The 27,968-nt window shown below is 40.4% G+C and overlaps 2 protein-coding genes across 2 annotated transcripts; both read left to right on the top strand.

The window, feature by feature from the left end:
* Positions 1 to 687: 687 nt before the first annotated feature.
* Positions 688 to 17,853, top strand: LOC143746244 (integrin alpha-L-like). The gene is made up of 8 exons (XM_077238018.1): positions 688 to 836; positions 946 to 1,088; positions 2,577 to 2,727; positions 15,449 to 15,584; positions 15,693 to 15,766; positions 16,210 to 16,324; positions 17,471 to 17,601; positions 17,711 to 17,853. Exons 1-7 carry the CDS (start codon positions 759 to 761, stop codon positions 17,536 to 17,538), a joined length of 765 nt encoding a protein of 254 aa, XP_077094133.1. The 5' UTR covers positions 688 to 758; the 3' UTR covers positions 17,539 to 17,601; positions 17,711 to 17,853.
* LOC143746065 (integrin alpha-L-like) lies at positions 17,572 to 27,963 on the top strand. The gene is made up of 5 exons (XM_077237785.1): positions 17,572 to 17,601; positions 17,711 to 17,853; positions 18,101 to 18,251; positions 26,935 to 27,070; positions 27,179 to 27,963. The coding sequence occupies exons 1-5, from the start codon at positions 17,572 to 17,574 to the stop codon at positions 27,253 to 27,255; spliced, it is 537 nt and encodes a 178-aa protein (XP_077093900.1). The 3' UTR covers positions 27,256 to 27,963.
* The last annotated feature ends 5 nt before the right edge of the window (positions 27,964 to 27,968 follow it).

Genomic DNA, 27,968 nt, shown 5'->3' on the forward strand with positions numbered 1-27,968 from the left:
ATTAACTGAAATTTAAAACTGTTAAAAGGCTCAAACTAATGAATAAATAAAGAAATATATGTATATCTTACTTTTGTGCTTTGAACTTTTCAATGCAACGCGGTGCGCGCCGTGACTCCATGTTGCTTCGAGCGCATCATTCTGCGCACGGGATGCGCAAAAGGTTTCGTGCCGCTCTGAATTGGAGCCTTTCATATTACAATACTTTTGCGCAATGGCCGTTTATTGATAGCCTTAGTTGTTCTGTCCAATCTATGTATCATATGTTGCTGCTTCATTAAAAAGTTGCGCTTAAAATTTTAAAATAAATGTATTTTAATTATATAGTATATATTTTGTCTGTATTGTTTTACAAAGTAAGGAAAATAATGTTTGAGTCAAGCTTTGATGCCTTTAACAAAAGAATAATCCCAGTCTCTTCCCCACAGTGAGGCATACAGATACAGTTTATTAGGTAATTTGGCACTGTTTTTTTTATTATAATTTTAGTATTGGATCGGATCGGTATCGGCCAATACTGAGTCCCAGGTATCGGAATCGGTATCGGAGGCAAAAAAAGCGGATCGTGCCACCCCTAATCTTTATCATGATATTATGATACTTTAGGGAAATATATGGATTTTTTTGCCATCTTGTCAATAATTTATGCTTTGATTGCTAAAAGAAGTTGGCATAACAATATCATATCTTGTGGTATTTCTGCAGAATGCACGAAGAGAGAAGTCAATCTGGTGTTTCTCTTTGACGGATCCAGCAGTATGAAATCACGCGAGTTTGAAATGAACAAAAAATTCATTAAAGATGTTATGAGAAAGCTTTCAAACTCATCCATAAAGGTAAATCAATCCACCACTATTAATGTGGAAATATTGACATGTAATGGTCTATAGTTTGCTAATGATATTAATGGCACGTGTGCTTGTTGTTTGTCTTTCTGTGTGTCAGTTTGCTGCTGTCCAGTTTGCAACTAAATCCAGAATTGTGTTTGACTTCAACGACTATCAGAATGGCTCTGCTGAAGACAAACTCATGAAAGAGAGTCACATGAAAGCACTCACAAACACACACGGAGCAATCAACTATGTCTTGTGAGTGAAACCTTCATATGTTTATGAATGTTCACTGAAATCACAACTTAAGAGAAACAGTCTTGAAATGCACATAAATGAAAATCAAATATGGTTATTTCCAAGGGCGTAGGTTTAGGGGGGGACGCTGGGTACTAGTCCCAATCAATATTTTGAGATGACAAATTTGTCCCCACCAATATTTAGCAAGCTCCTTTGAACTGGTAGTTTGATATTTGCGCTGCTATTTGGATCGATTCCAACGGCCAGGACGACGACAGTACAAGATACGCCGTAATTTGATTGGCGGCGGGTTATCTGACGGGCAGGCTACACGCGCGGGCCGGGACTACTTTTTGTGCTTGCACTCACTGGCAGCGAGCGGGTGGTGTGTGTGTGTGGGCGCGCGTGACGACGCCGATGGTAAGTTACCAGGGTTGTCTCTCTGCCTGCCATATACAAAGGCCAGAGTAAAACATTTTAATATTCCGTTTTTTGCCCCTTTTTGTACTTTGTAGATCAGCTATGTCACCCAAGAAGAAGAAAGGGGACATACGAAGCTTTTTCATAAAGCAGAGTGTAAGTAGGCAAAAATAACTAGCCACACAAATAACTAGCAGTAGCAGTGACTGACCAGGCTTTCAAATGCAGATTCTACTGTGGAAAATAGTATTAACTGGTGATCCTGGTTACCCAGGATATTGTTACAGTTAAACCTAGCTTCTGCAATCTTTCAAGATTAGGAGCATTAATTAGGGGTGTGCAGCACGGATAGACTCATAGAAGTTGCGCTATCATGATAGAATGCTACGAAGTCACTGAATGTTATTTAGCCTACCTCAACTTAGAATCTTGCAGTCATAAACAATGGATCATCTGAGACATTTTTCGTTTCTACATTCTGTTTATGTAATGTATTTGTGAGTGTAGCCTCCTTGCTAGACACATGTGCTGGAAAAACATGTTGGCAATGTTAAAAAGGCGAAAGTTAACACTGTTGGTTATTCAAATATAATGAATCATTACTTGATTGATAATATCCAAATAACAATATCTGGTAGGAGGGTTAAACTTGCTAGCCATAGGATAGACTACAAAATTAATTAACCATTTTGTATGCAGGAAAGACCGCATCAAACCACAACAGATTTACATTTATTCATTTAGCAGACACTTTTTATCCAAAGCGACTTACAATTGAGAACAATAGAAGCAGTAAACCTAGGATAACAATATGCAAGTTTTATGACCCTTCCCAGTTTAATCTAATGGACTTTTTTTTAAAGAATAGAATGGGGGGAGAGGGGGGGGGGGGATGTCCCCACCAAAGCTGAGACCAAACCTACGCCCATGGTTATTTCTATAGTTTTGTGTTTTTGTTCTGGTTTATCTCAGTCTTTAAATATTTGTTTTTTTTTAAACGCTTTGGTGTCGAAACTACAGAGGCACAGTGACACGGAGACTGAAAGCTGTTAACATCTCATTATTTATGATTTATTACATCACCAGAAAGAATCTCTTGAATAGCGTGTTGTCTGGAGCCGATCTCTGCGCTCAGAAAGCCCTGGTGATCATCACAGATGGAGACCCCAGTGATATTGATAATGATAATGTCCTCAACAGATACGATGAGCAAAATATCCTCCGCTTCATCATTGGGGTGAGTTTCCTTAAAGGTGAAGTATCGAGTTTCTGCACCGCTAGTGGCACCGAGGGAAATTATGAAAATAAAGCATATTTTCAAACAATCTTGCAATCACACATTTCTTGTGTCGGGGCCTCCCCGTGAAGGCATGTCTCAACAGGTAATAGTAGGCTACTTTCAACACAATGTCCAACATATTAGGAATACATTTAGCTGTGTTGCTATTGTAACCGTCCCAATTCTGACCACTGTTACGATTTGCATTGTGTTTAATTGAGAGAAGACACGGGACACTGGAACTGCTGCTGACGGAGGGTTTATTATCATGGAGTATGTAGATGGTAGTGGATGGATTAAAGAGAATACAGCAATGAGAAATGTTTTCTCTCTCTCCTCAGAGTGCTCAAAGCAGTCTCTGTATCATTATTGATAATAACATATCAAAAACACATGTTGCAAACATTAAGAGCAAAATGAATATTCACAAGCATTTATCCAAGCATACAATATAATCTCTTGCAGCTAATTTTAAATCAATCATGAATTAGAAAAGAATATTATGAACATATTATGAACTTACTCAAACTTCTGAGAACTTGTATAGGCCTATATTGGAAGAGCACCTCTAACTGCTTACCTCTCCTCAGCGTGCTCAAAGCAGTCGTGAGCTGAACGGTGATGACGTCACGACGTCAGTACAAATACAACATAAAACTATTTCCAAATTAACACTAATGAGGTTCAAATAGGGAGACCACTCGTCCCGCTTTCCGTCACCGCCTAGCATTTTCACCCCTTGTCCTGCACGTCGCATATTGAGAAAATGTCCTGCATTTTCATCAGTCTGTTGGTTTTTAATTATCATATTAAGAAAACCTGCATGCGTTCTTTTGCCTTTTTAAGAAACCATTTTATTTATTCTTTTTGCGGCGTAGTTTTTCACCTATATTTAACAACGCTTCGTCAGAAGTACAAATACAACAGCCGTTTTTAAAATCCTATCCAATGGTTGAAAGCACAGGAGTAAACACGGTCACTAGTGGGTTGTGATGGTTGTCAATCAAAATGTGGAGCGGTGATTCGTTCCTTCGTGGTGGCGTGTTGGAGCCGGAGTGAATGAAACCATGGCTGATCGTGACCTGGACGCTCGGGACCAATGCTGAGAAACGCACGGAGTAGACGAGGTCAGCGTCAGCGGGTTACTAACGTTAATCACTGATCCGTGTGCATCAGCGCGTGATGTTTCAAGAGCTAAACGCCGGTCTCTCAGCTCAGCTTGTCTCTCTAGAAGGTCACGGATCTGCTTTTCTACAGCTTCTAATTCAGACTGCACCGTGAGCAATTCAGATTTGTTCTCATCTGCACCAAAAGGTAAATAACATACACGTTATATATTTGCCATTTTAACAGATGGACAGTAAGTTAGCAATGATGCAACCAGTGATGCTATTAATATTTATACTAATTTATGACTCAAGTCTTGGGTAAAAAACGTCTTTTTAGTGGTATGGGTGTAATGTAGACGCACGATAGACGGGAAAACAAACAAACTCACAGCAGGCAACGAGGCTGACAAAAGCAGTCGATCGCAGGGCGAGCAGCAGTGAAGCAGTGTCTCGCTCTACGACCAACAATCAACCATTCCAACCGTATTTGCGGTTCCAGCCGTATAATGGCCAACAGTCCGAGTTGTAATTATGAGTTAAATGATGGTTCAGAACAGAATAAAGAGAGAAATACGGAAAAACAGAAGGAAATACGAAGCTAATACGAGGCTTAGACAGCCACGACGCAAACAAACTCACAGCTCACAGCAGGCAGCGAGGCGGACAAAAGCAATCGAGCAATCGAGGTCTCTGAGGTCTCTATTGTGACTTATTGCAGACTCTACATTTACAAGAGTGATATTTTAAGATTATTAGTTCCACTAATTAGAAATTTACTAGAAATTCGCAAAACACATCTAAAAAAAGAAAAAAAAGAATGAATGACTGTGATTGGTTCATCCACGACTACGCTGAAAAAAGTAACAGGCACAGTTGCGTGGAGGAGAAAAAAGACAGAAACTAACGATTTGAAAAAGATACTATAGGCTTGTTTGAGATGCGCCTTGCCTCGCCTTAAATGTAGGCGAGAGTAGGCGGCTGCAGTGAGGGGAGGAGTGAAGAAAGCGCAGGCAAGCCGGACCGTTCTCGCTTCTCGCAGACAAGAAGAGACTATCGCAGACTATCGATCATAAAATACTCCTGGATCGACTACAAAACTACACTGGTGTTCAGGGACAGGCATTAAGCTGGTTTAGATCTTACTTATCAGACCGTTACCATTTTGTCTGTTTAAATGGGGAAAAATCAAAGATAACGTCAGTAGACTATGGAGTGCCGCAAGGATCGGTGTTAGGCCCTCTGCTATTCTCAATATATATGCTGCCACTTGGTAATATTATAAGAAAACATGGAATTAATTTCCACTGTTATGCTGATGACACTCAATTATATATCTCATCACGACCAGATGAAAACACTAACTTATCTAAATTGACAGAGTGTCTAAATGATATAAAATGCTGGATGACGTGTAATTTCCTGCTATTAAATTCAGATAAAACGGAGGTATTACTTATTGGTCCAAAAAACTACCCACAAAATCCCTTACAATACAACTTTAATTTAGAAGGATGTCCTGTTACTTTATCCACTACAGTAAAAGACCTGGGTGTTATACTAGACCGCAACTTGACTTTCGAAAATCATATTTCATATATTACAAGAACAGCCTTTTTCCACCTTAGAAACATTGCTAAGCTACGTAACATGCTATCTGTTTCTGATGCAGAAAAGTTAGTTCATGCATTCATGACCTCGAGACTAGATTACTGTAATGCTTTATTAGCTGGTTGTCCTGCATCCTCAATCAACAAGCTACAGTTAGTGCAAAATGCAGCTGCTAGAGTTCTTACTAGATCAAGAAAATATGATCATATAACACCTATTTTATCATCTCTACACTGGTTACCTATTAAGTTACGTATCAATTACAAAGTATTCCTACTGACCTATAAAGCCCTAAATGGTTTAGCTCCTGTGTATTTAACAGACCTTCTATCGCCATACAATCCATCGCGCTCTTTAAGATCACTAAATTCGAGGCTTCTGGTCATTCCTAGGATATCTAAGTCCACTAAAGGAGGGAGGGCGTTCTCACATTTAGCTCCTAAACTCTGGAATAGCCTTCCTGATATTGTACGAGACTCAGACTCGCTGTCCCAGTTTAAAACTAGATTAAAGACGCATCTCTTTAACCAAGCCTTCACTTAATGCTTAACCTTTGATACTGCTGAATCAGTTCGAATGCATTAACATTATGAACATCAGCTATGCTAATTATTTCCCATCTGCCTTTCTGCTGTTATCTCGGGACGCTAGTCCCGAGGTAAATAGCGTTCGTCAGCTCCAGTTTGTATCCAGCCTCTCACGGAGACTTCAGATGCCCCAACGCCTGTGAAGAGACGACTCGACGCCTGTGAAGAGACGACTCAACGCCGGCGATATGTTATGCCATAAATTAATACTTGATTAACTAACTGTATTTTTCTATGTACATTTCCGAAATGCAATTTCTGTAAAGCTGCTTTGAGACAATGTGTATTGTGAAAAGCGCTATACAAATAAATTTGAATTGAATTGAAGAAGGATCATTAATGAAATACATGAATTTACTCATGAATAATATTAACAGCTGTCACACTATGTGTCATGAGTAAGCAGTTGAGTAGGGCAGGCTAACGCTGTCTAGAGCAAACGCAAGTGTCTCGCTTATCAGAAACCTTTCAATGTGTTTGAACCGACGTATTTTATGACATGATGCACCACAAGTGTTTAAGGCTGTCTACACTGGACACATCAAAGAAAACATTATAAACTGGAACATTTGTCTGATCGCTCTGGGATTATTTTCTACGTTGATCATCGGACCTCGGCCCATTGCAGTCTCCTCGCTGCCCAGACCTGAATATATTCCTGCACCACTGACCATCCTGCCTCGCTCATATATACTCTGTTTACTAAATAACTGTCTTAACATTCGCTACTGGATCTTGTGTTCTCTAGCGTGACACAAGTTCTCCCTATTTTGTTCAGTTCTTTGTCCCGTCTCATCAGTGTTAAGGTTGTTTCATGTATTTTGCTATTATTGTTGGATTAAAGACAATTTCCTGGAATTCTCCTTTTGTGCGCTTGCTTGCAGCCACCGGTGACACGAAGGGTGCTGAATTCATTTATTTATTTTTACTGTACTCTATTGTGTTGCATACCGAGCTCATATTCATACTCATAACAAATGTAGTAGTTGAACTTCTCTTTTCTAGTGCTTTTCATCTACTGTATGATCACTTTACATTAGTGTAATGAAAATTACATTTTCCTAAAGGTCAATGTAGTATTTTAACGTATCTGCATTCATTCATGTTGTATACTGAAGTAGACATTGAGCGGCAAAATCATTCCTGAGTCCCAATGAAAGTCATTTATTTATTTATTTATTTGTTACAGTGTTGTGAATTGATTGTACTAGTGTTCCTGGTCAGGAAGTAGTCTGAATTTAAACCATCACTGAGGCCAAAGTTTAATTCTTTTATTTTTTTTTTTTTTTTTTTATTTTTTTTTTTTTTATTTAACAATCAGGCATACATACAAACAAACCAACATAGTGCAGTAGTGAGCAATCTTGTAAATCCATACTTCCAGCAGTGACAAGAGTGATTTAAGTGTTTAAGTGTGTATGTGTGCGGGTGTGAGTGTGGTTATGTGTATGTGTGTGTATGCGTAAACAAAGTAACCGTTTATTATGTATTACCATTGTTATTACCATCACCATCCCACTTCCCACTACCACCATATTGCCAATATTGTGTTGGTAGATTTTTTACTTCCATCCTTCCTCCTATGTAATAATTGCCATCGTCAATCCTGCATAAAATACGACATAATAAGATAATATAATATAAGATAATATAATATAACCTTCCCCCTCATCTCATCAGTCCATATCTTTTCCTATTTTTTTTTTTTAATTTTTAATTTTTTTTTTTTTGTGTTATGTGTGTTATGTGCAATGTCTAAGGTGCATTAAAATAGGGAGTACAGTGCGAGAGTGTCTCAAATTGGGACAGAGATGCTGTCCCGTTGAAACCACTTCTCGCCTGTCTAGCCTGCCTTGGTGTTTGTGAGGTTTTTCCATATATCCTTAATCCTTTTTTTTTTTTTTTTTCTTTCCTCTTTTTTTTTTTTTTTTTTTTTTTTTCCTTTTTTTATTCTATGTTGTGGTGCATTAAAAACCCATGAAGAGATAAGGGGGAAGTTATTGCACTAGTGATGACAATGATATCTAATTCTAAAACAGCATTGACAATGGCAATATTGATGATGATAATAATAATAATAATATTAATAATAATAATAAATGACAATGATGATGGCAGTGGTGATCATAACGGTAAGAGCAAAAGACAGCAACAACAGTAGTTACAACAATGGAGAAAAAAAAAAAAAAAAAAAAAAAAAATGAAATTAGTAATCATAACAGTAACAGTAAAGATAGCAATAACAATGATGACAGAAACAAGTTTAAACAACTAATATGAATATTCGTGGGTTGAGTAAGAAGGTGAGAGAAGTCAGAGTTGAAAACAGAGAAAGGATTCATAGCTGTAAGAGGTCAGAAAGTGTTGGACGGCAGGGATCAGTTTCAGATGTGTTATTATGAAGGGGAGATGCGAGTTCCATTGCCATGAAGTCTGTTATAAGATTTTTCCAGATGTTAATGTGTAATTTATTTCTGGTTTTCCAGTTCATGAGGATAGTTTTCTTGGCGATGGCTAGAGCTGTGAGGAGTATTTTAGAGTTTATGGTTTTATCAGTTATTATTGTGAGGTCCCCCAGCAAGCAAAGGGAAGGCGACATTGGGATGTGGCAGCCAACTATAGTTGATAGTGCCTGTGTGACCTCTTCCCAAAAGTGTTTGATTGGAGTGCAGTGCCAGGTTGCATGAATGTATGTATCTGTAGAATTTTGATTGCAATGTGTGCAAATTTCTGATGTGAATCCCATTTTAGCTAATCTATTGCCCGTGTAATGCGTTCTGTGAAGTATTTTGTATTTTATTAACTGAAGATTCGAATTTTTGGACATGTGATAGATGTTTTTACAGATTTGGGTCCAGAAGTTGGCATCAGGGGCTATTGATAGATCGTTTTCCCATTTTATTGTTGGTAAGTATATGGTCTGAAGTTGATTTGAGATCATTTTGTATATTTTAGAGAGAAGTTTCTTTGGAGAGGAAATGTTGACCAAGTCTGATATTGCCGGTGGAAGTTCTAAATTTGTGTCTCTGATGTTTATTTTTGTCAGAACAGAAGATTTGAGTTGTAGGTATTTTAAAAATTCGTTGTTCCCGATGCCATACTCCTGGGCCAGTTCCGGAAATGGTCTAAATGTGTTAGCTTTGAAAATATGCTTAATGTGGGTGATACCCTTTTCCGCCCATGTGTGAAAGTTCAATGTTTTTTTATTGCTTATAAAGTCACGGTTGTTCCACAGTGGGGTGAGGTTAGATGGAGCTAATGTAGAATTAGTGATTTGGTGAAATTTCCACCAGGCTGTCAGAGTGGTGGCTATAGTTACTGCCTTAAAACATGTGTGTTGTTTAATTGATTTGGTGAGGAATGGTATGTCAGCTATATTTAATTCTTTGCATAATGATTGTTCTATATCTAGCCATACAATATCAGATTGGGTGGGGCGAATCCATTTGTATATGTATTGCAGTTGGTTAGCCATTGAGTAATATTGGAAATTTGGTGCTTCTAGTCCTCCTTGAACCTTACTTTTTTGAAGTGTAGTGAGTTTTATCCTTGGCGTTTTATTTTTCCAGTAGAAGCGATTTATAATGGAGTCTAGTGATTTAAACCAGGTGAGTGTGGGGTGGGTTGGAATCATTGAGAATAGGTAATTAATTTTCGGTAAAATCGTCATTTTTATTGCTGCTATCCTGCCGATTATGGAGATTGGGAGATTGAGCCATCTGAGCAAGTCGTCTTCTATTTTTTTTAGCAATGGTGTGAAGTTGAGTGTTACCAACTCTGACAGTCTGGAGGAAATCTTAATGCCTAAGTAAGTGATGTGATCTTGACAAATAGGTATTGGTGATTGCTGGGGAGCCACATCCCATTTGGTTTTATGTAAAGGGAGGGTGGAAGATTTATTCCAGTTTATTGCATAATCGGATATTTTTGAGAAGGACTGAATTGTTTTAATTATTTCTTGAGTAGATGTTAGGGGTTCTTGTATATATAGTAGGATATCATCTGCATAGAGTGAGATTTTATGTGTTTGTTGTGGTGTTTCAATACCTTTGATTGCTGGGTTTTGACGGATAGCTGCTGCTAAAGGTTCAATAAAAATGGTGAATAGGGATGGAGAGAGTGGACATCCCTGCCTCGTCCCCCTGTACAGTGTGAAGCTTTGTGATGTTAGTCCGTTCGTTGTTACTGTGGCCGATGGTGATGTGTATAAAATCTTGATCCAGTTAATAAACGACTCTCCAAAGCCGAATTTTTGTAACGTGGTGAATAAAAATTTCCAGTTGACCCTATCGAAAGCTTTTTCGGCGTCTAATGTGGTAATGAGAGTATCTTTCTGTTGTACTGATGAGTAGTGCATTAAGTTGTATAATCTGCGGGTATTATTAGATGCATGTCTACCTTTTATGAAGCCGGTCTGATCAGGATGGATTATATACGGTATAATTTGTTCAATTCTATGGGCTAGTGCTTTGCTAATAATTTTTATGTCGACATTCATAAGTGAGATAGGACGATAGTTGGATGTGAAGGTGTGGTCTTTGTTAGGTTTAGGGATGAGTGATATAAGTGCTGTATTCATGTGGGAAGGGAATTTTGCGTTATGTTTTATGTCTGTTATTGTTCTGCTAAATAGTGGGTATAAAGTTGACCAAAAATGTTCATAGAACTCAGCAGGGAAGCCATCCGGACCTGGTGCTTTATTATTTTGCATGCTTTTCAATGCGGAATGAAGTTCTTTTTCAGTGATTGGTGATTCTAGTGTGTTTATTTGTTCCATGTTGGGTTTTGGTAGAATGGTGTTATCGAGGAATTGGGTTATGTCTTCTTGGTTTGGATCAAGATCAGATGAGTATAATTTTGTATAGTAATCTTGAAATATCTTGTTTATTTCAACTGGTGAGTTGGTTAGCTTCCCTGCCGAGTTTCTGATGGAGGTTATGGCTGTTCTTTCTTTATTTCTTTTAATTTGACTGGCTAAATATTTTCCGGATTTATTGCTATGGTGAAAAGTTTCTTGACGGAGCCTGTGAATCAGAAACTGGTTTCTTTTGTTTATTATTTCATTGAGCAATATTTTTTTTTCTCTAATTTCTTTATAGATGCTTTCTGATTGATTATTTGCATGTAAAATTTCTAATTCTTTTATTCTTTCTTCCAGTTGGGTTTCTCTTTCTCTGTCCTTTTTTTTTTTATGTACTGAATATGAAATAATTTTCCCCCGTAAAACTACTTTCCATGTTTCCCAGAGTAGCGATGCTGATGACTTTGGAGAGTCATTTATTTCAAGGAAGGATGTCCACTCTCTCTTGAAGTAGCTGTCAAATTCTGGATCTTTCAAGAGTGATGTATTAAAACGCCATCTGGTGGGGTGCTTTTGTATTGCAGATAGGTTCCATGTTAGAGTTACCGCAGAGTGGTCGCTAATAATGATCGGATGTATTTTGGTTTCTAAAATATTTGGTATGATTGAATTACTGGTTAGAAAGAAATCAATGCGGGAGTAGGTTTGGTGGACATTAGAATAAAAGGTGTATTCTCTGGCAAGTGGGTGTTGTAGCCTCCAACCATCGCAAAGACCAAAATCACTCATGAACTGTTTTATTGTTTTGGAAGATTGCCCAGATTTTCCTGTGTGTTTTGACCTGTCAAGTGATGGATTGATTACAGTGTTATAGTCTCCCCCTATAATTATTGGACCGTTAGAAATGTTTGAAAGAGAAGAGAAGAAATTTACAAAGAAGGAGGAATCATCAGAGTTTGGCCCATAAATGTTGCCAATTGTAATTGGATTATTATTGATTGAAATGTTAATAATGATAAAACGGCCTTCATGATCTGAAATGGTTGTATGGTGGTTAAACTGTATTTTTTTGTTTATTAAGATGCATACTCCTCTTTGTTTTGAATTATAGTGGGAGGAAAAACAGTGGTTAAAATGTGTAGTTTTTAAGCTGTTCTGTGTATATTGAGAGAGGTGTGTTTCCTGTATTAGACATATATCCGCTTGTGTATTTTTTAGGTAATTTAAAACTTTATTTTTTTTTGTTTGTGAACCAACACCACGAATATTCCAAGCTATGAATTTCAATTGCATGAACCTATAATGTATATTTCATAGTTACCTTGTGTGAATATAAGTCTGTGTGTGTGGATGTGAATGTGGTTGAGTGTGTGTGTGTGTGTGTGTGTGTGTGTGTGTAAATCTATAACAACAAATGACAAATAAAACAGGGATACCTATAAACAACAAATACAGAACATATAAACAGTGAGCAAGGCTATTTAGGTGCATTTAGAATACAATGTGCGTGTGTGGTGCAATTGGGTTAATGAAAGAATATGAAGATTATGAATTGACTATAAATTGAGCATAAACGGATTGGAAATGTTACATTGCTATTTTCAATTATTAGTAAAGCCAGGGAGTAGTGTCTTTGTCTCTAAATAATTGTCCATCAATATATAATTTGTCCACTGTGATGATTGCTTTTTTACCTTGATTGATCATTGTCCTACGGATGGGGAAAAGTAGCTTACGTCTGCGGATGATTTCTTGTGGATATTGATCGTTGAGTCCGTAATGAGTCCCTTTGAGCTGTCGTCCTTGTCGCTGTACCAGTACTTTTTGTTTGAAGTGTTCAAATTTGGCGATGATGGGGCGGGAACGGGTGGAGTTGATGTGTTTCTGTCCTAAACGGTGAACGCGATGGAAAGTGATGTGCTCTACAGTCTCTGGTGAAAGTTTGAGCTGGTTGATCAGGAAGTCCTTAACAGATTTTTCGGGGTCCTCGGTGGATGATTCAGGGATGCCGGAGAAGATTAGATTGTCTCTCATACTGCGTGACTGTATATCCAGGATGGTTTCTTGCATGGCTTTGTTCTCAGCGGTGACGGAGGTAAGTTGACTGTTTACTGTTGAGAGTTTTGTAGTGAGTGTGTCCACGGAGCTTTTCAGTGATTTGTTTTCTTCAGTGAGCGAATCGACTTGTTGTTGACTGTATTCCAGGCTGTGGCGGAGGTTTTGAAATTCTTTGTGCAGTACTTCGATTAGTGAGAGTCTAGATTCCAGGTTAGCTAAGCGCTCGTTGATTGATAAGAGTACGTCGGAACAGCAGTTTGTTTTGATCGGCGTGGAAGCTGGTGATGTTGGTGACGGCGGTGAATCGGTTGATAAGGGTGAATCCGAGGTGCGTGGTTTTTTGGCTTTGCTTGATCGGCCCATTGCAACGTTACAGAGTCTGTTGAAGTGATGGTCAATGTAATCCTCCAGTTGGTCCAGTTCCGAGTTGAAATCCAGGTTTTAAGTTAGGGTTAACGCGGGTGATGTTGTAAAGAAAAAAAAAAAAATACAAAGTTTGTTTGTCTTATCTAGCAGCGGCGCGCTGCCATGTTGAATTTCGCACCCAACGCGCACACACACACACTACGTCAGTACGTCATCACGTCATCGAGCCCAAAGTTTAATTCTAACAAAACAGAATATGATTTTTACTAAAATATATAGTTATGCAAAAAACAACAAAAATAACGACTTTATTTCAACTACTCATTTCCTTCTCTGTGGGCCTCGAGTGAGTTCACTAGTGTAACAGCGCAGCGCTTCTGTGTTGTACGTCACACGCATCACACGCATGACCAGCGTCGGCCAATACATGAATATCAGATGATGTCACCAACGTCTCCTCACTGACGTCACTCAATTCTAAAACTTGCCTTCCGCCATCTTGAGTACCTGATTCGGCAAGATCGATACGTCAGTCGCAAAGGAAGTAGAGCTTATTCTCTGGCCGAGCCCGAACTTGCGGGCCGATATTTCCCGTCACTATCCTCGGGCCGGGCCTTGATCTAGAGATGTGCACTCCCAATGCAGAAGAGTGCGGCGCGGGACTAGATTTGATGCCGAGTGCGAGCGGCAATGCACTCTCTGTGTGTGTGCGCGTTGCAGGGAGAATAAAACGATTCGTGGGACTCCCGCAAACTAGAAATATCTATGAATAAAACATATAAAAATTAATACATTTTTGCAGAAAAGCAACAAGAACTAAAACAAAATAGAAACGATTTACAGGCCAGAGTTTCCTTTTAAAACACGTTTGCAGCGTTGAGCGATGTAGCCAATCACAGACGTACGTGTTGATTTCTTCAACGCAAAGGCCAATCAGAAGCATTTAAGATAGACTCTCCTCACTGCTCAAAACCTCTATGCTCAAAACTGACTTTGTGTTCAGAGCTCTGTATGCTGACAAATCCTCTAATTGTAACAAACAAAGTCTATATATTATGAAAGATTCATTGTGCAGTCATCTTAATTGATATTAACAGAGATGTGAGATCGCGATTAACGGATGTCAGCTTTTTAGGAATTATTAAGGGAGCGCACTTTGCGCGCATTCAGTTAAAATCCTTCAATCATATCATGCCCAACCATGCACGCAGCTGCTTGCTTTTATGTTATAACAGTGGTTTGTGTGTGCAATATAAAATATACCATCTGCTTTTGAAGAAATGTCGTAGTATCGTGCATTCTATCAGTTCTGGTGCCTCCGTCTCAGCATAGGCTACAACGCGACGTATATTCACATCAAATGTTAACGCAAAGGAACGGGACAATGCAGTTCACATAAGTTAATTATTTGCATGTGCTAACAAGTCATTCACGTGTTAATGCGCGGTTCTAACGAGCGCTTTTCTGAGCACGTACACCCGAAGCGCACGCGCACTAAGCCTGTCTAACAACAGCGACAGGTTACTGAACGAAGTTATCTTTCTAGTCTTATTGCGCGAATACTGTCAAATACACACAGGGTTTACATAAACAAAGTTGGTTATGTATAAAGTGAAACAAACAGAGAAAATCTGCTTCCTAGCTAATGCCGTCAGTATTGTAGACAGTACTCGGCAGGTACTCAAGATGGCGGCAGTCAACTGGAAAAAGAGCGGATGACCTAAGAGGTCATGTGACTGATATTCATGTATAGTGAGCCTACGTGTGACGTAGCACTACGCTATCACACTACGTTAACTGACTCGAGGCCCACAGAGAAGGAAATCAATAGTTGAAATAAAGTCGTTATTTTTGTTTGTTTTTGCGCACAAAAAGTATCGTTGCTTGATAAACTTAAGATTGAGCCACTGTAGTCAATTGGACTATTTTAACGATGTCTTTAATAATTTTTCAGGGAACAAGTTTCAATCCTTTAGAAGCCTATGGAGGAGTGATCCAGCTCTCAGATTTAATCAAATATATCTTAATTCGTGTTGCGCAGATGAACGAAGGTCTTACGGGGTTGAACAACATGAGCGAGAGTAAATACTGACAGAATTTTCATTTTTGGGTGAACTATCCCTTTAATGATTTTTTTTTGTTCATGTCAGGTGGGAAATGTTGACCTAACCAGACTCACTCATCTGGCTTCAGAACCAAAAATAAACAACACCTACTACATTCAAGACTACAATGGACTCGAAGGACTTCTTGACAATCTACAAAAAAAGATCTACAACATTGAAGGTAAAATGCAGGCGTAAAGAAAATTGAAATACTGTATAATGTTTTAAATAAAAGCAGCTAATGAGGAATCCACTGATGATTTTATGAGTTTTCCTTCTGTGGTTTCAGGGTCAAAGGACGCACACAGCAAAGACAGACAGAAAGAGTTATCGCAGAGTGGATTCAGTGTCCTCTACCACAAGGTCAGAAATATGTCATATATAAAGTATATGTCACTTTTTATGATTCCTATTAAGGCAGGGTTTCCAAAACTAGGCTCTTGATCCCTTGGAAGTTTGTGAGGGAACATAAAATTCTTAAAATTAAAATAACTCATAAGAATAATGTCAGGACATTTCTATTTACTTTTACGATGTGGTACGATAATCAATTTTGGGTCTTGTTCGGTTCTTCTGCTGTGTCGTCTGATGCTGTGGGACGCTTGACTGTAAGTTCAACAGCTTCCTTCAATAGTCACTTCAGTGTTTGACTTCTGATCACAGTCTCCTCTGTACTTGTGTCCATTGAAGAACGGGAAACACTGCAGGAATGCTCTCTCCTTCCTCATTTTAGCACTGGAGTCTTCGTTTCATCTTTTGTGTGATTTGATCCTGCTGATGTTTAAGATATTGTGTCTCTTTCTCAGAGCTGCAGTCCGTATCTTCCTCATGAGTGTGACGGAAACTCGTATCTGAACGGCGTCTGCGTCCAGTTCAACAGCAGTTTACAGGCCGTCTCAAACTTCACCGCCGCTTACCAAGGTCTGAAGAGTCTGACACTGAAACCAGCGGATAACGACACTTTTAGCACTGAATGCAGTTTAACTATTTCAGTCTTTAATACTGTAAACCATGTGTTGCGTTCTTACTAACATTCCAGATTGTGTGATGATTATTGACAACTCAAAGACTGAAGACAGGATTAAAGATATTGGGCCCTATCTTGCACCCGGCGCAAATGACTTTGTACACTGACGTATGTATCATTCCTATTTTGCACCCGCGCAAAGCGGACTTTTCCCTCCACAGACACACGTCGGTTAACTAAGAAATACACTTGCGCTCCCCGGGGCGGTTCAGCGCAAAGAGGAGGTGTGTTCCGGCGCAAACTTTCCCCCATGCTATTTTGCTGTTCTATAAAACAATTGAGAATACATATACATTCAGATGCTATTTTAAGCGCGCATGCTTGGCCGTAATACAGAGTGTGAACAACGCGCATACACTGTAGATGATTCTCTCATCTACACAGATGCATTTAACTTTTTGCAAATGATACATTATTATAAGGAAAAATATCAAAACACGAGGGAAATAATCGTTGTGTCCATGACGATGGGGTAAATAGTCATAAAGCTTAAACATTTACCCAAATTATTATATGCATGTTTAACCGAAGCTAATTTGGTGGGTTTGTCCATTCCCCAATGTCACTTCTCTTTCTTTTACGGCCCTGACGAGAACATCGATCTCCTCGGCTGAGAACCGATTCTGAAGCGCGCCTGGTAAATGCGCCGTTATAATAGTATTGCGCCATGGAACAAGCGCACCTCGTTCATCATGCTCTTAAAGGGAATGTGATATAAAGCTCTTATTGGTTTGTTTCCCGTTACGCCCAAACCACACCTATGAATAATGAAGCTACTTCAGACCAACCCCTTTTAGATTTGCGCCAGGCGCAAGAGGCATTTATCCAGCCGGGAAAATAGCAACAGCGCCGGGATCCGCACAAAGTTACTTGCGCTTTGCGCTTTGACACTTGTGTTTCAGATCGTTAAAATAGGGCCCATTATCTTTATTATGATACTTTGGGGAAATATATGGATTTATTGCCCATCTTGTCAATTTATGCTTTGATTGCTAAAAGAAGTTGGCATAACAATATCATATCTTGTGGTATTTCTGCAGAATGCACGAAGAGAGAAGTCAATCTGGTGTTTCTCTTTGACGGATCCAGCAGTATGAAATCACGCTAGTTTGAAATGAACAAAAAATTCATTAAAGATGTTATGAGAAAGCTTTCAAACTCATCCATAAAGGTAAATCAATCCACCACTATTAATGTGGAAATATTGACATGTAATGGTCTATAGTTTGCTAATGATATTAACGGCACGTGTGCTTGTTGTTTGTCTTTCTGTGTGTCAGTTTGCTGCTGTCCAGTTTGCAACTAAATCCAGAATTGTGTTTGACTTCAACGACTATCAGAATGGCTCTGCTGAAGACAAACTCATGAAAGAGAGTCACATGAAAGCACTCACAAACACACACGGAGCAATCAACTATGTCTTGTGAGTGAAACCTTCATATGTTTATGAATGTTCACTGAAATCACAACTTAAGAGAAACAGTCTTGAAATGCACATAAATGAAAATCAAATATGGTTATTTCTATAGTTTTGTGTTTTTGTTCTGGTTTATCTCAGTCTTTAAATATTTTTTTAAAAAAACGCTTTGGTGTCGAAACTACAGAGGCACAATGACATGGAGACTGAAAGCTGTTAACATCTCATTATTTATGATTTATTACATCACCAGAAAGAATCTCCTGAATAGCGTGTTGTCTGGAGCCGATCTCTGCGCTCAGAAAGCCCTGGTGATCATCACAGATGGAGACCCCAGTGATAATGATAATGATAATGTCCTCAACAGATACGATGAGCAAAATATCCTCCGCTTCATCATTGGGGTGAGTTTCCTTAAAGGTGAAGTATCGAGTGTCTGCACCGCTAGTGGCACATAGGAAATTATGAAAATAAAGCATATTCTCAAACCATCTTGCAATCACACCTTTCTTGTGTCGGGGCTTTCCCGTGTCGGCATGTCTCAACAGGTAATAGTAGGCTACTTTCAACACAAGGTCCAACATATTAGGAATACTTTTAGCTGTGTTTTGTTGGAACCTTTTTCTTCAGAGACCAGGAGACTGTCACGCGGTGGTTGAAGCAGGTACGGGAAGCAGGATATCACTTCCTGAAGTCTTTATTTAAATGAACTAGATACATATAAACAGGATTCAAAGACAACAGGAACGGAACAATCATGCATGTAGGGACGACGACAGACAAAGTACAGACTGAAACACAGGGCTAAATACACAGAGAACAGATAAGGTAAACAAGACACAGCTGGGGCAAATTAACTATGATGAATACTAAACAGGTGGTAATACGGGCATCCTGGAGGCTGACGAGGGCGTGGCTGTCTCGGAGCAGGAAGCCTCCAGGGCGATGTAGGTGGCCAGGGCGCGGAGGTGGCAGTTCAGCGGACAAGGGCGGAGCTGGCTGTGCAGGCGTTTGTGGTGAAGACGACCCTTCAGGTGGCAATGGCGGAGAAGACCCTTCGGGTGGCCATGGCGGAGAAGACCCTTCGGGTGGCCATGGCGGAGAAGACCCTTCGGGTGGCCATGAAGGAGAAGATCCTTCGGGTGGCCATGGTGGAGAAGACCCTTCGGGTGGCCATGGTGGAGAAGACCCTTCGGGTGGCCATGGCGGAGAAGACCCTTCGGATGGCCATGGTGGAGACCATGGTGGAGAAGACCCTAAAGGTGGCCATGGTGGAGAAGACCTTCAGGTGGCCATGGTGGAGAAGACACTTCGGGTGGCCATGGCGGAGAAGACCCTTCGGGTGGCCATGGTGGAAAAGACCCTTAGGGTGGCCATGGCGGAGAAGACCCTTCGGGTGGCCATGGCGGAGAAGACCCTTCGGGTGGCCATGGTGTGAATACCCTTCGGGTGGCCATGGTGGAGAAGACCCTTCGGGTGGCCCTGGTGGAGAAGACCTATCGGGTGGCCATGGCGGAAAAGACCCTTCAGGTGGCCATGGCAGAGAAGACCCTTCGGGTGGCCATGGCGGAGAGGATTTTTCAGGCAGCCGTGGTGGAAATGGCCCTTTTGGCGGCCACGGCAAGGACGTATAGCCCCCCTCCGAAAATCTTCTCGGGGGGAGTGACAGGTTCAGGGACAGGCTCTGGCTCGGCGACAGGAGGTTCAGGCTCCTCTGGCTCGGTGGGCATGACCCGAACATTCTCTGACACGGCGGGCATTACGTGATGCGCAGGCTCGGTAGGACTGACGTAAGTGCAGGCTCGGCCGGACTGACATGATTTGCAGACCCGGCAGGACTGACATGATGTGCAGGCTCGGCAGGACTGACGTGAAGAAACACAGGCTCGGCAGGACTGACGTGAATTGCAGGCTCGGTGGGACTGACGTGAAGAAACAGGCTCTGCGGGACTGACGTGAAGTGCAAGCTCGGCAGGACTGAGGCGAAGAACCTCAGGCTCGGCGGGTCTGACTTGAAGAAACACTGGCTCGGCGGAACTGACGTGGAGCGCAGGCTCAGCAGGGTTGACGTGAAGATCCGGCTGACGTGAAGATTCGGCTAAGCAAGGCTGACGAGAAGAGTTACAGGCCGTGTGACAAAGTGTATCAGATTAACTTCTTCTGGACCTTGGACGAGGAGAGGAGCTAAGGATCTTGGTGGACTGATCTTGGCGGGATAATAATAATAATAATAACCTTTAATTTCTATAGCGCCTTTAAATGTACATCTCAAAGCGCTGTACAAAAAACAATTAAAATTGCAAAGATTCAACACACAAAGAAACATAATACACAGTAAAATAAAATAAACATAAAGGACAATAAATCAATTAAAAGCCAACCTAAACAAATGAGTTTTAAGCTGAGATTTAAAGTTTCCAAATGATTTGGCTTGCCTCATCTCAATCGGTAGAGAGTTCCAAAGTTTAGGAGCAAATGAAGAAAAAGCCCTATCTCCCATTAATCTCAAACGGGTTGAGGGAACAGTTAAAAGACCAGTATCCGAAGAACGAATATCACGTTTTGGAGTAAATGGAGTTAAAAGCTCAGTCAAATATTGAGGTGCCAAATCATGCAGTGCCTTGTAAGTAAGCATTAAAATTTTGAAATCCACCCTAAACTTAATGGGAAGCCAGTGCAAAGACTCCAAAACGGGAGTAATCTGGTCTCGTATGTTAGTTCTTGTAAGGATTCTGGCAGCCGAATTTTGTAAAACCTGCATTCTGTTTAAGGTTACCTTTGACACGCCAGCTAACAAGGCATTACAGTAATCAACACGCGAAAACACAAAAGTGTTTATCAATCTCATTGGACGCAATCTGCCAATATTTCTAAGATGGAAAAATGAGATTTTAACAGTATTCAAAACATGTGGCTCAAACATTAGTTTGGCATCAAAAATTACTCCTAAATTCCTCAATTTATATTTAAACTCCACAGTAGAGCCATCAAGGGCTAGAGTGACCGCCTCTACTTTGCGTAGTTGGTGGGGTGAACCAACAAGCATAATCTCAGTCTTTTCACTGTTAAGACAAAGAAAATTATCAGTCATCCATTCCTTCATCTTAGAAATACACTCAGAAAGAAAATTAACAGGCACAATTTTATTAGGTCTAAAATGAATGTAGATCTGAGGACACCAGACTGCACGATATTAACCTCAGATCTAAATCCACCCATGGCAACGAACTGCTTCCGATCAAGGAGGTAGGACTTAAACCATTTAAGAAAAGTATTTGAAACCCCAAAAACAGTTTCAAGACGAGTAATTAAAATTGAGTGATCAACAGTGTCAAAAGCGGCACTGAGATCAAGTAGGATCAAAACTGAAAGACAGTCAGAATCTGAAGCAATTAACAGGTCATTGGTGACCCTAACCAGAGCTGTTTCTGTACTACGTAATTTACGAAAACCTGATTGCAGAGGCTCAAAGAGATTATTCTCAGTTAAGTGAGAAATCAACTGAGATGCAACCACTCGTTCCAAGAGTTTAGCAAAAAAAGGGAGATTAGATATGGGACGAAAATTATTGAAGTTCTCACAGTCAATATTTGACTTTTCAGGCACCGGGGTAATTGCAGCAGTTTTAAAAGTTTCCGGCACAACCCCCCAGTACACAGAGAGTCATTTATAATACTCAGAACAAAGGGGCACAAAGAAGCCAAACATGATTTAAACAGACCAAATTGTATGGGATCTAGCAAAGAAGAAGCTGCTTTCATTTTTGAAACTTCTGCTAAAAGAGAATATGAATCAATTGTACAGAATTTAAACAACTTAGTACCAGAATAAAAAGGAATAGCAGGAGAAGACAGGAGAGTAGAAGTACAAAAAACTCTACAAACATTTTTGACTTTGGTGACAAAAAAATCCAGAAACTTATTACAGAGATGATCAGAAGCAGTGACATAAGAGACAGTTTTATGATTCAACAGTTTGTTAATTGAACAAAAAAGTTGTCTAAAATTACCCTGATTATCATCAATCATTTAGAGAAATGGTCAGATCTGGCAGAAATCATTCCAGCTTTATATTCTTGTAAGCAGTCTTTCCACATTTGAAAATGAACAGTCAGACCTGAAAGACGCCACATGCGGAGCGCATTCTACGGCAAGATGTTTTCATTATACGCAAGTCCTCATTATACCATGGAGCAGGACATACGAATGAAACAGAGCGTGACTTTTGAGGAGCAAATAAATCCAGGCCAGAGAGGAGAACCGAAATTAACATAGAAACCCTTTTCTCCAGAGGGTCAGATGGAGTAAAACAACTTAATGAAGAATCAATAAAAACAGAGAAATCAGAAGGATCAACTGATCTCCACTTCCGATATGTCAAAATACGAGAGGAGGCAGTGTTAGCAATGGGAATATGCATATCAAAAAAATTTGGCAGATGATCAGACAATCCTAAATCAATAGTAGACAACCCAGACACAAAAGACCCATTTGATCACTAAATCTAAAATATGTCCTTTGTTATGTGTAGTACAGTCAACAAAATGTTTTAAACCAAAGCACTCCAGCAAGGACGAGAAATCCTTGGTTAGTGCAGAGTCTTTTTTGTCCATCTGGATGTTAAAATCCCCCCAAAAAAGAGTTCTCTCAAATTTAAGGCACAGATACGACAGCAGTTCTGCAAACTCAGATAGAAAGTCTTTGTTTGCTTTAGGAGGCCGGTAGACTGTAGTTATGGCAATTGAGTGACACTCAGAAAGAGTTAAAACAAAACATTCAAATGAAGAGAACAGAGGAAAAGCAACATGTCTTAAATTGAATATCTGATTGTACAGAACAATCATGCCACCACCTCTGCCAGTGGATCGCGGGAGATCTAACAACCCGTAGCTAGCTGGAGTAAGTTCATTAAAAAGAAGACCGTCTGAATGTTTGTGCTATGTTTTGACTATACTTAAAAAGTCAAGTTTTTCTTCCAGAATGATGTCAGATAAAACCACCTCTTTATTGTTGACAGAGCGAGCATTTAAACACGCAGACTTCAACATGTACGGGGACTCCGAAACCTCCCATGAATGCTCCTTGCATGTCAGCACGGTCAAGTTGTCACGATTAATCCCAACAGATTTACACACCGGTTTTTGGGGTCTACCAAGAAACACAGGGCAGTGAAAAGCATCAGCATCAGATGAGGAACATATAACACTGAGCCTTGAGGAGCGATGTAAGTAGCGCTTACGCCGGAGTATTCCAACATCATCACAGTTAGCATAGATGCTGTGTGCTAAAAGAGAGTTCCGTTTTAATTTCAACAGTTGGCAAACAGTGTACCTCAGTGCCATACGGGAAGAATCCACACCAACAGCTGCCTCACAGAAGTGTAGATCCAGAGGATGAAATCCAGAAAAGGCAGTCTCGGCGGGACTAGACTCAGGCAGGACGGTCTCGCGGGACGAGACTCAGGAAAGGCGGTCTCGACGGGACAAGACTCTGGAAGGGCGGTCTCAGCGGGACGAGACTCAAGCAGGACGGTCTCGCAGGACTAGACTCAGGAAAGGCGGTCTCGACGGGACGAGACTCAGGAAAGGCGGTCTCGACGGGACAAGACTCTGGAAGGGCGGTCTCAGCGGGACGAGTCTCAGGCAGGATGGTCTCAGCGGGACGAGACTCAAGCAGGACGGTCTCGCAGGACTAGACTCAGGAAAGGCGGTCTCGACGGGACGAGACTCAGGTAGGATGGTCTCAGCGGGACGAGACTCAAGCAGGACGGTCTCGCGGGACTAGACTCAGGCAGGACGGTCTCGCGGGACTAGACTCAGGCAGGACGGTCTCGCGGGACTAGACTCAGGCAGGACGGTCTCGCGGGACTAGACTCAGGCAGGACGGTCTCGCGGGACGAGACTCAGGCAGGACGGTCTCGCGGGACTAGACTCAGGCAGGACGGTCTCGCGGGACGAGACTCAAGCAGGACGGTCTCGCGGGACTAGACTCAGGAAAGGCGGTCTCGACGGGACGAGACTCAGGCAGGGCGGTCTCGGCGGGACGAGACTCAGGCAGGACGGTCTCGCGGGACGAGACTCAAGCAGGACGGTCGCGCGGGACTAGACTCAGGAAAGGCGGTCTCGACGGGACGAGACTCTGGAAGGGCGATCTCAGCGGGACGAGTCTCGGGCAGGACGGTCGAGCGGGATGAGACTCAGGCAGGACGGTCTCGCGGGACGAGATTCAGGCAGGACGGTCTCAAGGGACGAGATTCAGGCAGGACGGTCTCGCGGGACGAGACTCAGGCAGGACGGTCTCGCGGGACGAGACTCAGGCAGGACGGGAAAACTGGGAACAGGACTGAACCAAATACACAATGAAGGGGGAAAACTCAGGAAAACAGATACAGAACAAACATATCCCTGACAGAGACGTTGGGATATCTTTCAAGGAGAAGTTACTCTTTATTGAGGGCTTTGTTGTGCGTCGCTGTAGTCATCCAAGTCTAAATCAATAGCTTAGCACAGTAGAGTTTTATACCTTTCAAGGGGGAGTGATTACATAGAGGTGGAGGCAATCTGAACAAAGCATGTAAATGAAGTACAGGAGTCAGTTCGTTACTGGAATTACCCCAGCCCTGATCTCATCAGCATAACAGTGTCATTCAAATGCATAGATGCAAACATTATAAACTGGAACATTTGTCTTTCTGAACTGATGCATGATAAGGTATTAAAGCGTACATAAGCATCATGATCTGTTTAATCTTTGAAAGTCTAAATTAGTGAATTCTGGCTTGCATTTGTGTAACCGAAGCTGAATGTCTTTTCGTATGTAATGTGTCAGGCTGAACACACTTGGGCTCAGTCTGCTACAGTAGCCACGCCACAAACCCTCACTGAAGGAGATTGACAGATCTGAGTGACCACTCTCAGTGTATTGATGGTGTCTGGGAGGCTCAATGTTTACACTTTTGGGGGAGATAAGCCCATGAATGGCATACTAAAGTAGTCAATGGAACATAAACTGAGTTAAGAGAATGTATTTTAACATAAAACATCTTACATCACCTCAACCTCAAGCTTGTCATTTAAATTGTATGTTCAGATATTTTGTGGTGTATCAGCTTAATGTTCAGAGTCACTGTAAATCAATCTCAAGCTCAGGTTAAAAGGGTTACAGTGATCAACTGTAACTTGAATTACGTATTCAATGGTCAACTTGAAATACGTATGCCTCATAATCACATTATGGCCTTGATGACATTGTCATTGTCAACTTTATTGTCAATTCTACTATACAGGACATACAGAGGATTGAAATTCCTGTTTCAAACTGTTTTCCTGAAATCACTGTTTGTGCGTAGCATTGAGTAGTGGTGTACACCGAATACCACATTGTCTTTGACTTCTCTTATAAAACAGCGCTGTTTTTCAACAATAGCTCATGGACTCTCACTGCTCTGATCGCTCTGGGATTATTTTCTACGTTGATCATCGGACCTCGGCCCATTGCAGTCTCCTCGCTGCCCAGACCTGAATATATTCCTGCACCACTGACCATCCTGCCTCGCTCATATATACTCTGTTTACTAAATAACTGTCTTAACATTCGCTACTGGATCTTGTGTTCTCTAGCGTGACACAAGTTCTCCCTATTTTGTTCAGTTCTTTGTCCCGTCTCATCAGTGTTAAGGTTGTTTCATGTATTTTGCTATTATTGTTGGATTAAAGACAATTTCCTGGAATTCTATTTTGTTGTGCGCTTGCTTGCAGCCACCGGTGACATGAAGGGTGCTGAATTCATTTATTTATTTTTACTGTACTCTATTGTGTTGCATAGTTAGCTCATATTCATACTCATAACAAATGTGGTAGTTGAACTTTTCTCTTCTAGTGCTTTTCATCTACTGTATGATCACTTTACATAAGTATAACGAAATTTACATTTCCCTAAAGGCAGTGGTGGAGGAAGTACTGAATCTCAGTACTTAAGTAAAAGTACAAATAACCAGTGACAAATTTACTTTAGTAAAAGTACCACAATGACAATCCTACTTAAGTAAAAAGTACCTGATTTTAAATGTACTTTAAGTATTAAAAGTAAAAGTACCTGCAGAACATGCTCAGCTCATCAGCTCATCTGGTTCTATGTCGAACACGTCCGAAATAACCAGTTCTGGGTTCTGTACTGGTGATCGAGAACTGCTGTAGCTGTGCGCGCATGCTCAGTATCAGCAGCTCGTGCTCATCACTTCTCTCAGCACAACAAGTCTCAGTGAACTTTTGGAGTTACTGAGGTAAAATATACTCCGGGACATTGGTTTATTTCGAGTCAGAGGGACTGTCAGGCATGTCTGAAAGTGAGTAACTTCAGTAACTTGTGGATCAGCGCTGACGCAAGACGCAAACTGTTTCGATCACTAATATCTATGGCAACCAAACTTGGCGAGACAAAGTGCAACGGACGGACGGACGGTCAGGAAGATGTTTTGGCAGGGGGAAAACTGATCAGAAAATGTAACGGAACTTTTTTAGAAAAATGTAGTGGAACAGAAAGTATAATAATTGATATAAAATGTAACGAAGTAATAGTCAAAAGTATGCACTATTAATTCTACTTCAGAAAAGTACAGATATGTGAAAAATGTACTTAAGTAAAGTAACAACGTATTTGTACTTCGTTACATTCCACCACTGCCTAAAGGTCAATGTTGTATTTTACCGTATCTGCATTCATTATTGTTGTATACTGAAGCTGCAAAATCATTCCTGAGTCCCAATGAAAGTCATTTATTGTTTTATCTTTTTTTTGTTACAGTGTTGTGAATTGATGTTACTAGTGTTCCTGGTCAGGAAAGTAGTCTGAATTTAAACCATCATCTGAGGCCAAAGTTTAATTCGAACAAAACAGAATATGATTTTTACTAAAATATATAGTTATGAGATTGTGTTTATAGTTGTGAGAAAATTGTGAATTGTTTAATGAATCGTGTTAGCAATTGAGAAAAACTGTTAGTGTGAAAATACCTAAAGACCTGTTTCAATTCGCATAGTTAAAAGTGTTTTTGCACAGTCAGACTTAATGACATTTTTGTTCATGTCAGGTGGGAAAAGTTGACCTAACCAGACTCACTCATCTGGCTTCAGAACCAAAAATAAACAACACCTTCTACATTCAAGACTACAATGGACTCGAAGGACTTCTTGACAATCTACAAAAAAAGATCTACAACATTGAAGGTAAAATGCAGGCGTAAAGAATATGGACATACTGTATAATGTTTTAAATAAAAGCAGCTAATGAGGAATCCACTGATGATTTTAAGAGTTTTCTTTATGTGGTTTCAGGGTCAAAGGACGCACACAGCAAAGACAGACAGAAAGAGTTATCGCAGAGTGGATTCTGTCAGGGTTATGTTTGTTAATTAGTGGTGGGCAGATCGAAGCATCGTGAAACAATGAAAGTTGAAGCAAATGTGCCATATTGTGTCGAGGCTTTGAAACAATCCGACACCCGTCTCAACGGTGACACCTAGTGGTCACTTGCAGGTGTTAATCTGAAACAACCTTGACAACGAGCCAAGGTTTTTTTTTTATTATTGTATTTTTCTAACACTAAATAACAGTTACAGTACTAATGTCGGCTTTTTCGACTATCTTCGCCTTTGTCGCCATTGGCTTTTGGCTTGCTTACATTTAATTTTATATTTAACAATATTATTACAACATTATTTTCCTGTTATCTCTGTAAAGCTGCTTTGAAACAATCTGTATTGTAAAAAGCACTATATAAATAAAGATTACTTGACTTAATACTTGTTAGCTATATCATTAACTACTTGATATTCTGATTTTCAAATATGTGGATGTGAATGTGTTTTGTCGTTTAACAACCTTTATAATGATCATATTAGCTGATAAAGCGTGAAAGTAAGTGTCCGATGAAGTAGGAGAAGAATAGAGTAAACTTTACAGTTACCTACACAGTGTGTATCTGATATGAATAAATATTGTTATTGCCGCTTTCATAGACATCAGTGTGTATTTTACAAACTATAAATGTATTGTTTTGCTAATACTTATGTGTATTTAAATGTCCGAAACCTAAAATAAAGATTATGTGGTATAAAATACTGAA

The sequence above is a fragment of the Siphateles boraxobius genome, unplaced genomic scaffold, assembly GCF_051911475.1.
Source record: "Siphateles boraxobius isolate OS27281-9 unplaced genomic scaffold, OSU_SipBor_1 10, whole genome shotgun sequence".
NCBI lineage: Eukaryota > Metazoa > Chordata > Actinopteri > Cypriniformes > Leuciscidae > Siphateles > Siphateles boraxobius.